At 37.0% G+C, this 13,944-nt stretch overlaps 1 protein-coding gene across 2 annotated transcripts in view; it reads left to right on the top strand.

Moving 5' to 3' along the window:
* Nucleotides 1-13,944, top strand: part of LOC127434636 (epidermal growth factor receptor-like) — a 37,005-nt gene that overhangs the window by 8,503 nt on the left and 14,558 nt on the right. For both annotated transcript variants that reach the window (XM_051687514.1, XM_051687515.1), the window contains exons 2-5: nt 9,009-9,160; nt 10,610-10,817; nt 13,572-13,697; nt 13,796-13,864. In XM_051687514.1, the coding sequence (XP_051543474.1) occupies nt 9,009-9,160; nt 10,610-10,817; nt 13,572-13,697; nt 13,796-13,864 (555 nt within the window). The remainder of the gene's footprint in view (nt 1-9,008; nt 9,161-10,609; nt 10,818-13,571; nt 13,698-13,795; nt 13,865-13,944) is intronic.

The following is a 13,944-nucleotide window of genomic DNA, read 5'->3' on the forward strand; positions in this document are numbered from 1 at the left end:
TGCCACAAATGCTGTTGATTAAGCTTAAATTGTATCGAACCCGGAATATGTTTAAGCTTCTACAGTAAATAAAACACAAGAGTCAATAGCTGTTAATATGAAAAACATTATAGGGTAATTACATTAATTTTCCTTTAATTTACAGATAGTAATAAACAATCAACGCTCTAAAATTGAAAACGTAAGTTACATTGCTGTCTTAAATTCTAAGTAAAATCAAAGTCATGCCAAAGTTAACCTGCAATGCAATGATTTTGTCTTTATATTTTAAAAATGTTGCGTTGAAACACTGAAAACTCCAGTAGAAATGACAGAAAATATTGTGTGAGTTAAACAGAGGGAAACAAAGATGTTGTTATAATGATGAAAACATTATTTACAGTGCTCACCTACTTCTGTCGCAAGTAACAGTGTATTCCTATTAGTTGTGAGTCTATAGGCTTTGTGTAATTTATTAGATTATAATAGCCAACCTCAAACTTCAAAAACAGAGTAATCCGGCAGGAGAAAAATAAATACATTCTCTGAATCTTTGATGACGTCAAATTCAAGGACAACGATGAAACAAGGTCATTACCTTGCGGCTATGAGAATATGTTTATTTTGAAAACAGTGCAGGAACAGAAACAGCATATAGGTAGAAAAAAATCCTATAAATTTACATTGAAGGAGGGACCCGATACCACCCCTAAGTATTGTAGATACTTAGGGGTGGTCTCTTTTAACTTGGAACAGAAAGCAACTGTCTAGAACACCATACCAACCACTTAGTAAAACGCCCTAGCAACCACACAGCAACCTGTTAACAACCATTCAGTGCCCTGGCAATCACCCATAACACCCATAATAGTAGTGGCAACTTTTGCACGAAAGTATATCAGTTGTGTCAAATGAGTTCATGCTCCATGCTGTTTACCAAATACAGGATCATGTTATGTATTTATTTCATTAAATTGCCCCATAATTAAAGTTCTGAGCTTCTACAATGGTTGTATTTTGACGGTGAAGTCACAAATAGACAATATGTTGCCTTATTTGATTTAGAGACACACAATGAAGTAAGACATCTCTGCTGGATTGAGACGCTGTAAATTGTATTTACTACAATCCAGTTAGTCAGTCTCCACATGCCTCTCATTTGGGGTGACAACAGTGAACCTATAGACACTCTATTAAGGTAAGAATGATGCCAGTGGCAAAGTGTGAGAGAGAAACAGATGATATAAGAAGGAAAAGCATGTGTTACTTCCAAGTTAAAGCTGAAGCTTGTCATTTCTGCGACACAAGCGCCACCGAACGGAATTGCAAAAATAAACATGGTTTTCGGATCAGCTTTTCGAAACGCCCCCGTCTGCTGTTGATCAAATAAACAGAATTTCCCGCCCCCGACTCACACCATTGATCCAGCCACTGTTGTTGTTTGAGGCTGACGAGCTGTTCCATATAAAACAGAGGACATTTTTTAGCACCACAGAGGCACAGTGTTTACAGTTGTCGAAACAATGAACCTGTTAAAGGCTTACTTATAGTTGTCTCTGCATATTAAGCTGGGATAGGAGAAAGTGTTCAAACATATAAAAAGTAATACACTTATCTTTTGGCCATTTATCTTTCATTTTTAAGGCATAAGTGCATAATTTCTGCACCACCAAACGGAATTGCAAAATAAACACTGTTTTCAAACACCTTCCTGAACATTCCCCCTGTCTGTCGTTGATCGAACAAACAAAGTCCTGCCTCAAACTCAAGCCATTGGTTGAGTCAGTGTTGTTGTGTCGGAAGGTCAGGAAACTCAGACAAACAAAGCAATGTTTTAATAATGCCACAGAGTCATAGTGTTTGCAGTTTTCGCAGAAATCAATGAACAAATGGTTTACTTATAGTTGTCTCTGCATTTTTAGGCTGGGATAGGAGAAATTTGAATATGGAAAAAACATAGAGAAAGTTACACACTTTTAGGAATATTCCAGGTTCAATACAAGTGAAGCTCAATCAACAGCATTTGTGGCATAATGCAAGAAACATATTGACACTTTAAATATTAATGGTCCCTATGCTGTGTGCATCTAGGAGGCATGGTTGTAAATACCACTATTATTATCAAAGTACAATTAATTGCATAATATCCATGGCCAGTAATCATGTTTGAACATACTTTTTCCCCAAAAATTCTGAATGAGTTGAACTTTACACTACTGAACTTTTGTCAGTCACTTTTGAGAAGAAATGTCACCAGAACGCATCTCATAAAAAAATCCCCCCCCCCCCCCCTTTTCTTTTGTTTGATAAGACACGTTTCATTTGCATTCAACACGTTTAAAAATCCAGTTATCTAAAGCTAGCACATTTCAATATGCATGTTTTCACTACAGGTATGTTCCTGGAAAGACCTTTCAGATTAAAAACAGGATGCATGACGAATGCTGTTGACTTTTTGTGCTCATGCGGATCAATAGTTTTTGCAACAGTGCAAACTTACTCTACAAACAACATCGCTCTAGTTGCCTGCAACCAGTTGTTTCAAACTTAAGTCACGTGCACATGCAAGATGTCCAGATATATTATCACCAAAGTTACAAGGCATTTAAGTGTACACATTAATACTTTAAATGATTAAAATAAAAAAGGTTTCCATGCCACATTATGATTCACTCTTTGTATATCATTAATCATACACATTTAATAACAGTGCTAATGTGTGCAATTTCTGTGCCACAAGTATCACTAAACGAAATTGCAAAAATAATGTTTTCAAAAAGGTTTCCCAAACACTCCTGCTGTTTTCCATTGGTCGGTTAAACTGACAACCCCGCCTCAAACTCATGTCATTGGTTGAACCATATTGCAATTTTAGGCTGGTCAGATTCTCAAAAAAAGAGCAATATTTTTATAACGCCACAGAGACACAGTGTTTACACTTTTCAGGGAAATCTTGGTTTACTTATAATTGTCTCTGCACATTAAACCTGGATAGGAGAAATGACAAACATCACCTTTAATGAAAAATTAACAAAGCAACAACAAGTGCCTTTGTTCTCAGATGCATTCTCAGAATAGATCGACTGTGCTTAACATAAAAATCAGTCTATTCTAGGTTTTAAAAATACACAGTGTGAAATGAATACCATTTCAAAATAAACCTTAATTAGGAGTTAATTCACTTTCCACAAAGGCATATATAAAACAATAAGAAGAACCTGTGAGAAAATTATATATAAAAGCCAAGAGAGGGAGAAAGAAAGAAAAGCCCTAGGTAATAAAGAAAAGATGGGGAAGGCATGGGAACGACTGCATGGCCTTGTAAAAATAATTATATGTGCAGACAGCCTTGAGAAAGATCCCCAATGAATCTATCATCATTATAACCACCCTATACATTCATTTATTTAAGATAATAAGCCATACATGTAGGAACGAATGAAAGCAGTGGCTTCAAAATGTATCTGGACACTTTTAAATATGACTGCATTAGAGTGGCATCTGCAAACAAATGATGCTTTTCTCAGAACTAACTTAATTTTCATATCCATTTTTGCAGTTACGGTTAACAAACTGGTCCAAAGGTTATTACTAGATGTATAGTACAGTATGAAGTCAGTTCCCCAAAGTTCACAGAGGTGTCCTAGAAGAGTAACCGCATTATCAATGGACATGTTGCACTAACGCTGAAACACCAGAATGTGTCCAAATACTTTTTGTCTCAATTTTCAACAGTATATAGCATATTGTTTCATCATTTAAAACCTAACAACCTCTTTGTGAAATGTTTTGCATAAAAAAAGTGCATGTGGAATTGTAACGTATGCTGGCTGCTGACAATGATGACAAAGACGAAGATGACGATGACGTGAAGATGAAGAACCCAAGTGCAGTTTATTTATAAACGTGAACCAAAAAACCCTAACTAGAAACGTGAAACAAATCATAAACATGAACTTGACTATAACCTGACTTGACTTGGCTTGACTTGACTTGACTATGGCTTGACAAACACATACAATCACATTCAATACTTGACAACTAGACAATGAAAACATGAGGGCTTAAATACAAGACATGGGAGAACATAAACCAATGAACAAACAGAACTCATAACAAGCTAATTAAACAATAAACCAATGAAAACATGACACATGAACATGGAGGGAAAACAGAAATCACATGACTAGGGAAACAGGAACACATGACATGAAACAGGAACTAGAATTTCAAAATAAAAGACATGAATCAACAAAATACACCTGACATATCCCCCCCCACTAAGGGGTGGCTCCCGACACCCCAACACATAAACAAAACACGTAAAACATGACATAATTCAAAGTTCTGTAGGGAGCTTGTGTCTTGAGGCGTGGGGCGTGGCGTGGTGAGAAAGGACGAGGGGCATGGGACCAGGGCAAAGTCCGTGGGGGGTGAAGCCATGAGAGGCTCGAGGGGCAGAGCCATGCAAGGTGGAGCCGTGAGAGGCTCGAGGGGCGGAGCCATGGAAGGTGGAGCCCGGAGAGTAGCCGAAGACTCGAAGGGCCAGGGTGGAGCTGATGGCAGGGAGGACCAAGGCAGTGCTGGAGGCTCGGAGGAGCAAGGCGGAGCTGAGGGATCGGAAGTCTGAGGTGGAGCCGGTGGGACTGAGGACCAAGGTGGAGCCATAGGGAAGGAGGTCCCAGGTGAAGCTGACAGATCTGAGGGACGAAGCGCAGCCAGAGGATCGGAGAGCCAAAGCGGAGCCAGGTGACCGACAGACCAAGGAGGAGCCGGAGGGACGAGGGACCCCGGCACAGCCGACAGGCTGAAGGACCGTAGTGGAGCCGAGGGAACGCTGAACGCTGAACTCTGGCTCGGCGGCGGCCGTGACGTGGACCTCTGGCTCGGCGGCGGCCACGACGTGGACCTCTGGCTCGGCGGCGGCCACGACGTGGACCTCTGGCTTGGCATCCGCCTCCCCCACAGTGAACGGGGAACCAATGAACCGTAGGGCGAGGTCGATATATTGAGCCAGGCTGAGGGAACTGCGACCGCCAGGCATCAAAAAAGAAATGGACTCAATCAGTCCAAATCTAAAACAGTCTTTGAGGGCAACCTCATTAAAGTCTACCTGGCCGGCTAGACCGCAGAAGTCCTCAACATAGTCCTCCAGGGGATGATTCCCCTGACGTAGGCGCAGAAGTAAAACTGCTGGGTTCATGGTTGGTCAAGTATTCTGTAACGTATGCTGGCTGCTGACAATGATGACAAAGACGAAGATGACGATGACGTGAAGATGAAGAACCCAAGTGCAGTTTATTTATAAACGTGAACCAAAAAACCCTAACTAGAAACGTGAAACATGGGCTTGACTATGGCTTGACTATGGCTTGACTATGGCTTGACTATGGCTTGACTATGGCTTGACTATGGCTTGACTATGGCTTGACTATGGCTTGACTATGGCTTGACTATGGCTTGACTATGGCTTGACAAACACATACAATCACATTCAATACTTGACAACTAGACAATGAAAACATGAGGGCTTAAATACAAGACATGGGAGAACATAAACCAATGAACAAACAGAACTCATAACAAGCTAATTAAACAATAAACCAATGAAAACATGACACATGAACATGGAGGGAAAACAGAAATCACATGACTAGGGAAACAGGAACACATGACATGAAACAGGAACTAGAATTTCAAAATAAAAGACATGAATCAACAAAATACACCTGACAGGAATCTTTCTTTCAAATAATTGGCACTTCATTTTTTATTTTGCTTTCTAGTTCAATGACGTGGCTTTTTTTGGGCTCATGTAGTTTGAGGAAGACAATACTCAAGGTGATTTTGTTTCCGTCATATGCTGCTTGCACTGTCCCAAAACCAATGACAGATTGATTTATTACTTTACAGTAATGCACATCTCTGTTCTTGCATTTATTTGCGATGATGAAGTCTTGATAACCCTTATGCATGCTTTACATGAGTTGCAAAAGATAAAACATACAGGGTTTCTCATCGGAAGTATGTTATTCTTCATTCCTGATGGTTAGACTGATGTGACATACAGAGAGGGAGTTAAGATGTTCACATAAATATTTTTCAAGGAGCAACCTGTTCAGTCACATCCATCCTACCCCAGGGCATTGCTGTCGAATTTCCGCCACACGCTTCGTAATCTGTTCAAACAATCACCTTTCATTTCTTTAGAGGCTTTTGAAGGGAACATTGAGGATTAAAACCTAAATGTACTGTCATACCTGACCTTAAATGGATAGTTAATCAAATAAAGAAATAAATACATTTCTGTCATCATTTACTCACCCTCATGTTATTCCAAACCCATATAATTTTCTTTCTTTAGTGGAACACAAAAGTAGATTCTGCCTAACAGCTCCTTTTGTGTTCCATGGTAGAAAGAAAGTCATATGGCTTGGAACAAAATGAGAGTGAGTAAATGATAACTGAATCTTTATTTTGGGGATGAACTGTCCCATCTGGAATTGAAATCTGCCCTTATACGCCAATAATTGTTGATTATGTCTGTACTTTTATTTATTTGGCACCTAATGTTATTATGTCATGAGAACTTTGAACCATGCTGTCAAAGTACATTCTCACAAGTTAATTAAGAAGGTAATTTATGGACGAACTGCATGTCTTAATAGGGTTTGTTGGTCCCCAGACCTCATCTAAAATCTTGCAAAACAGCTTCATGGATTTGACTATGATGTCAAAGTGTTGACTGATGTAAAAAATGCAAATCTAGCAAAATGGAAACTTCAACATGCACACTTCATGCACACTGACTACTATAAGAGAGAATAAAAAATCCATAGTTTTTTTTTATGTGTTTGCTTGGTGCTCACTTGGACTTACAGTATATAACAATATCATTCTATTCAGCTTTGTAAGGTCTGGAGCGGCAGACTTGCCAGGCAAACTTTTACCGTAACTTTACTCTAAGCAAAAAAAAAAAAATGTAAAAAAAAATAACTAACACAAATAAAGCTAAAATATTCCATTTTAAAATTACAATAACTTTTACTCAACTACTGAACTAACATTTTGGCATTGAATGAACATTTCTCTCGACTTGTTCACCATATTACATTTTGGGATTGCCTTTGCCATGAGGCAAACATGCAATGGTGCCAAAAGAATTTGGAATTTGGCCAAAAGAAGGTGTAGTATCTTGGAAGGCAGCATAATTTGGAATAGTCTTTCACATCAGGAACGTGGCAATGATGCCTTAAAATGCTGTTTAGGTAGGCAGCTCACTAGGTTTTTGAAGTTAGCTTTAAACTAAATCAGCAAAAATATATGTAGGAAAAATATGTAATATTTATTTAAATCATTAAATAAATATTTAACTATTTTAATAAATAATTAAATACATAACTAAATAAAAAATGACACAATTATTAAATTAATCATTAAATAACTAAATAAATCAATAAATGTCCTTGTATTTATTTTTAGTGCTAGTTTGCATCCATTTTCATTTGAGCCATATTTTTGTTGATTTTTCATTTAAGAATGAGCTTTGTGTTTTATTTTATTTTCATTTTTTAGGGTAGTCGCAAACTAGTGCTAACAAGGGAAATTAATTTAATGATTTTTTTAGTTTTTCTAAAAAAACTAAATTTCATTATGTATTTATTTAAATATTTAAATATTTTTTTAATTATTTAATTTTGAGTAATTTGGCTCTCCATAAAAATATGTGCATTTCTTTTCTATCTGTTCCCTGACCTCACTTTAGATAGATACTTTTATGATTCCTGAGGGCAAGTGCAGAATGACTGAGGGCATTACAAGCATTGGCTGGGAACACAACCCATGTGGCAGGCAAGAATTCGACTGTTTTTCAAATTGAGCAACACTTGTGTGCAATATTTGAGTCTCACCCTTGGTGAACCACATTCCTGACCACGGTGTTGCTCACCCCCCGCATTTGCTCTTCCTCTAGCGATGGGTCAAATAGCAGTGGCTACAGGAATTCAACACCTTTATAACAGGAGAGATAGACTAGACTGAATAAGGTATTTTCTCTACTGTAATTTCCTTTAAAAGGGGAACTGCAAACCAACTTCTTTTTGGAGTCACTATCTGTGAAAATATGCAATCAAGGTGCTATGAGCACAATGTAACCAACTTTTTTTCTTTTTTTTAATGCACAAAGGCTTGTAAGTTCAATGTTTATCCAAGATGTACAGCATTTTTGTTGTGATATCTGAAATGTGATCCAGTTTTGGTGTTGCTGTGCAATCAGTGAAAAACACTTTAAGAATGCACAAGCCTGAAGATTGGATGAGACTGAGCTTGTGTTGGCATGAAGAACTGAATAATACTCTAAAAATATATTACAATAAGCAACACATGGGAAAGTCTGATGTGACAATTATCTGAGGTCACACATCCCTGGTGATGTAAGAGATACAGTTATTTGGGTAATTGGGTAATATGGCATGGACTCATAGGGGCTCCACAAATATTGCTGCTTAAACGTATGCGTTTCTTTTGTTACATGTAAAATACAAATATTTAGAATAAAATAATTAATAATCGACTAATCTGAAACCATCAAAGAATTAACTCTCTCTACACTGTTGCCATCATGGTTTTATCCATTCTGAGTATATCTTGAATTTCCAGTTATTGCCTGATACAATATGAAACTGTAACAAATTCTATTTGTCATATTTATTTCCGTCACCTCATTCAAAACATGTTATACAGGTGAGACGTATAATTTTATTTATTTTATTTTCACCACGCCAGCCCTGATTATTTTATAGAGTGATGTAAATTTTATATACTTCTTATGAAATGTCAACCTTATCAGATAGTAGACATTACTGTATTTAGTCAAATAATTGCCACATACAAACAATGGCATTTAATAACAAAGACTAACATAGCAGGTTGGAACTGAATGTCAAGGAATTCTGTACATGCAAATTCTGATGTTTCTTTTAATGTAATTTGTTATGTATCACCTCTTCTACCTATGTTTTACTCTACAGTATGTCAGGGAACCAGTAATAAGCTCACTCTACTGGCACAGCCAGATGACCACTACAAGACCATGGTACGAATGTACAGTAATTGTACAGTAGTGCTGGAAAACTTGGAGATAACGTACATTCAGGAGTACCATGACCTCTCCTTTCTTAGGGTAAGTGACATCACTCACTTAATGTACTGAATACCAAATACAATCAATATACTACATATATATATATATATATATATATATATATATATATATATATATATATATGCACACTGTATATATACATATATATATATATATATATATATATATATATATATATATATATATATATATATATATATTTGAAAATAGAAGACATTTTTGCAGCTCTTATATACAATGAGACTATTGGTAAAAAAGACTATGAAAAAAAATATAATAATTTTAAGAAAAAATCAACATGATCACACAGGAATTCAACATATTGCTACAGAATGTTCCGGTCCCCCAAAATCATCCCCTTTCTGAGTTACTGACTTTGACGAGGAGGAGGGCAGGGCCGGACCGTGATTATGCACGCCCGGCCCCCAAATGGGCTAATCAGCCGCGGAGAGGGATAAAGGCAGCCGGGTGCGGCAGTTCGGGAAAGAGAGAGCCACACGCAGCTGCCGTGTGTGTGTTTGTTTTGTCTTTATGTTTAAGACATAATACATTAAATATTACTATGACTGTTCAGCTAGTTCCCGCCTCCTCCTTTCCCATTTGAAGCTCCCTGTTACACTGACAAACGGCATCTTTGAATCAATTCCAACATGTTTACCTTTTCCTGTAGCGTGACTGATAGCACGTTGCTCGAACAGCCTCAGAGACATGGATTCTGGTTCCGTGCAAACCAGGAAGTAATCCCCGTCACTTAATCAATCATGAGCGCGCTTCGGAGGCTGCATTTTCCCTCTAAGATTACATTTTTACTCCACTGATGGTCTAGGTTTAGGGTTCGGGTTCGGGTCATGACGTATGGTTAAAAAAATATGCACTCTGTTGATTTTATTGCATCATTTACAACTACAAATACAACTTGCTTTGGCGCCACTTTGGGTACATTTCTTCCTGAAACTGGAGCTCACATGTGCTCATTTGTTCAACAAAACTTCCAGCTTCAGCCACTTGGGGCAGAGATTTGAATTTATGAAAGCACGGACAGATTTCAGTCAAAGATCTTTCGGCCTACTGTCGCTGAATTCACAGGGAGATAAGTCTGACATATGTCTGACGTTTAAAACAAAATTTTGCAATACCTATAATTTTGGGAAGGATAAACTGTGACAAACCAGACTGATCACAAAAAATCAGCAACTGGAGGTTGAATGTTTTGTCTGCTACAATCTGTGTATGTTTTCTAAATGTCTGAACTGTACTAATACCAAAACAGCTTTCTTTCACTTGCTTCTTACTTCTACGCTTGTAAGGAATGCAGCACATTGGGTGCGGATTTTGAGTGGCAAAACATTCAGAACTAACACGTAATTTTTCTGTGTGATCATGTTGGATAAATAGATGAACGTGAAATTTTCGTTCAGGGTTTTTTATTTTTTTGGGACTGTTGTTTACATTTATTTCATATGACAGAGCATTGAGGAAGTCGGTGGCTACGTTCTAATAGGACTAAACTATGTGGATGTGATTCCCTTGGAAAACCTGCGTCTCATTCGCGGACATTCTCTCTTCAATAACAAGTACGCTCTTGCTGTGATGGCAAACTATCACAGGAACAACTCTTCGGAGAACGGCAGTATCATCAGTGGACTGAGAGAACTGACACTAAGAAACCTAACAGGTATATATGACAAAATGTAAATTTTTATGTCTACAGAACCACAATGTGGCATAAAATACTGTATACACAGTGATGGGCACAAATTTATGTATTTAAAATAAAAATACAAAATACCTCAGTTTAAATGTATCAAAACAAAATACCAAATACTGTGTGGAAAAAAATTTAGCATTATTTTGTATCTTGAAAATACACAAAATACATGTAAAATTGGCCATTCAGTGAAGTATCACTATTTGGCTGAAATCTATCTGGACCTATTCTGAATGCAAAAATATTTTGATGTACAACTGCTTAGAAACTTTTGTTTTCATTTCAACTACCTCTTCAATCGATTAAAGACAATTACTGTATATATAAACGGGTACATTATGCTAAATAGCAGCCATTTTTATACTTATTTCTGTCCAGGTTACACTGCAGCCTGCTATTACTTGTGGTGAACCCTATTAAATAAATCACGTGTAAAACAGTGGGTACTTTTCTTGCTATCTAACATGGAGTAATGCTTTAAACACTTGACTAGCTAATAAATACACTAGCAGTTGCTAACACCAACAACCAATTAGCTAGCAAGACTGACAAGGTAGCACTAATGTCCAGTGCTAGTGCTAACGCTATTTTCTCTCTTTTATTCCTTCATGTTAACTGAAGGCAAATCTGAATGATGTTCCATTTTAGCTTGCTAGCTAGCAATCTAGCCAACAATAGCTAGTGAACTCGGTAACGATAGTTAGACTAGCTCACTAGCTGGCTTCTGACTAGTTCTGATTTCCTCACTGTTTACATGCATTGCATTGGCTGGCTAGAAGTTTCATAGCTACCTTAATATTTGAATGGAAATTAAATAACAGTTGCTAGACATTATTGTGTTTTTTGCAACAAGTAGAATCAGCCATCACATCATCACCTTATCTTATTAATGTGTTATATTACCCTGGAATTAGTTTAAAAAATGAATTACCACAGTTGCGAGGGGGTTTCGATTACAGCTGCTGAGAGAGTGACAGGAAATTTGGAATCTTCTCCCATCTGACTGTCTTAATCCACCGCTCTCTATTTTTCTCTTTTTCTGGAAAGTCATTCTAATGTAATAGTGGATTTTTTTATTTTGCTCTTGGAGCAAATGGGTAGGTGAAAATAATATTTGCTGTGGTCTCCCATTCACCGCTGTCGGTGTTTACCCTGCAATCGTTTACTTCCGCATTCCAAAACCTGGAGTGTGAAAAAGGTCTATTAATTAATAATATGTTGGATACCATGCATTTATAAATCATATATGTCATTTATAAGTGATGCAGGTTTATTCACTAATGTTTATTCACCGGTAAAACAGAAAAAGGGCTTTTGCCATCGTTCATTGCATAATTATTGAAGTTTGGCTTCTTCCATATTTGTTTCCCACATAAATGTGTGACATGTCATAACGAATGCCTGACTTGGAGTTACAAGCTTCCTAGGTGCACTTGAAGGCAGCATCCAATTTCGTCACACAAAAAATGTCGTTGTAACCGGTCCTGCTCGACCCACTCCGACCGGGATTCGAACCGGCATCAAGAGGGGGGGTGGGGGGCATGCCTGAACTAGTTAATACAGGAACTCAGCAGCCTAATAAAGAGGTTGACTGGCACAAAGTATTTTATATATTTTGAAAATACACAAATACCAAACTTAAATGTATTTAAATACAAATTATATTTGATTTTTTTCAAAGACTTTAAAATACAATGCATTTTGTATTTCAAATACGTATTTCAAATACATGTATCTGAAATACTGCCCATCCCTGCATATACAATACAAGGAAAACCACACACAAACTGTACTGTGCTGTTTCCAATCAAGACACATGACTACAAAGTCACACTTTCTATTAGTTTTCATGGTAAAGTAATGTTACACATGTGCTGAATCCAAAAAACAAATGGGTCACTGGCAAATAAGGTTATCCTAGGTGCTAAAAATATGAAATCTTGTAAAAATATAGTTTAAAATGTGTAAAGTTGGTAGAAATGTAATCGTTGAGTATATGTTGGTTTCACAAAGTTTTGAAAAACATTTTCTACAACAAATGTGTTGACTTTAAAAATGTCATGTGGTGTAACCATCAAGTAAAAGGTATTAAAATACTTTCCTTGCACCTTGAATACATGAGAGTGTGCGCAATGTAATCATTAATTTCAAATATTTTCAAACAGATTATTCAAGGTGATATTTTTTTTTTTTTTTTTTTTACAAATATCATGAATTTTTGAGTCAAGAATATCAAGAAGTTTTCTCAGAGTTACACCAGATGACCTGAACAAAATGTGCCTTTTCATAAAATATCAAAATATTGTTATTTAAAGATATGACAAAATAATATATATTTTTTAACTTCACAAATAGGTCTAAAGGGGTCCTCTCTATTTTATAAAAAGTTTAAATAAGACAAGTCATCTCTAGGGCCCAGAATATCATAAAGACTATATGGTCAGCTCCATTGACTTGGGCAGTATGCAACCACCTAGTGACCACCCAGAAAATCCTAGCAACCACCTAGCAGTGCTCCAAAACCACTCAGAACACCTTAGCAACCACATAGTAACGGCTTGGCAACCATTCACAACACCTTAGAATAGTTGTGACATGGGCAAGCACCACTCATATTTTCTTCAGAAAATGTAAAAATCTAGTTATATTTTTCGTTGTTTTTCAATGACAAATGACCTGTAAACCTATATCAACCATATTTATTTATTTTTTTTTTGGCAGAAATTCTCAAAGGTGGAGTTAAAATAGCTCATAATCCTTTGCTGTGCAATGTGGAGACCATACAGTGGTTGGACATTGTGGAGGGGAAAAATGATGTGAATGTTGTTGGTGGGACTGATCCTCAGTGTAAGTGTTTAAAGGTTCAGAATAAACCTTTTAAATCATGCTAACACATATTGTGCAATTTAGATTACATAAATAATACAAATTCTTTCACACTTTAGGCAGACGATGTGACACGGGATGCTTCAATGGATCGTGTTGGGCTCCAGGACCAGAGAACTGCCAGACTTGTGAGTTCTATTGTATATGCAATTTTTAAAATGGTTTAAACGTGAGTGAACTAGGTCCTAATACATGTGTTTTTGTCTTC

Source organism: Myxocyprinus asiaticus, chromosome 44, assembly GCF_019703515.2.
Source record: "Myxocyprinus asiaticus isolate MX2 ecotype Aquarium Trade chromosome 44, UBuf_Myxa_2, whole genome shotgun sequence".
Classification (NCBI taxonomy): domain Eukaryota; kingdom Metazoa; phylum Chordata; class Actinopteri; order Cypriniformes; family Catostomidae; genus Myxocyprinus; species Myxocyprinus asiaticus.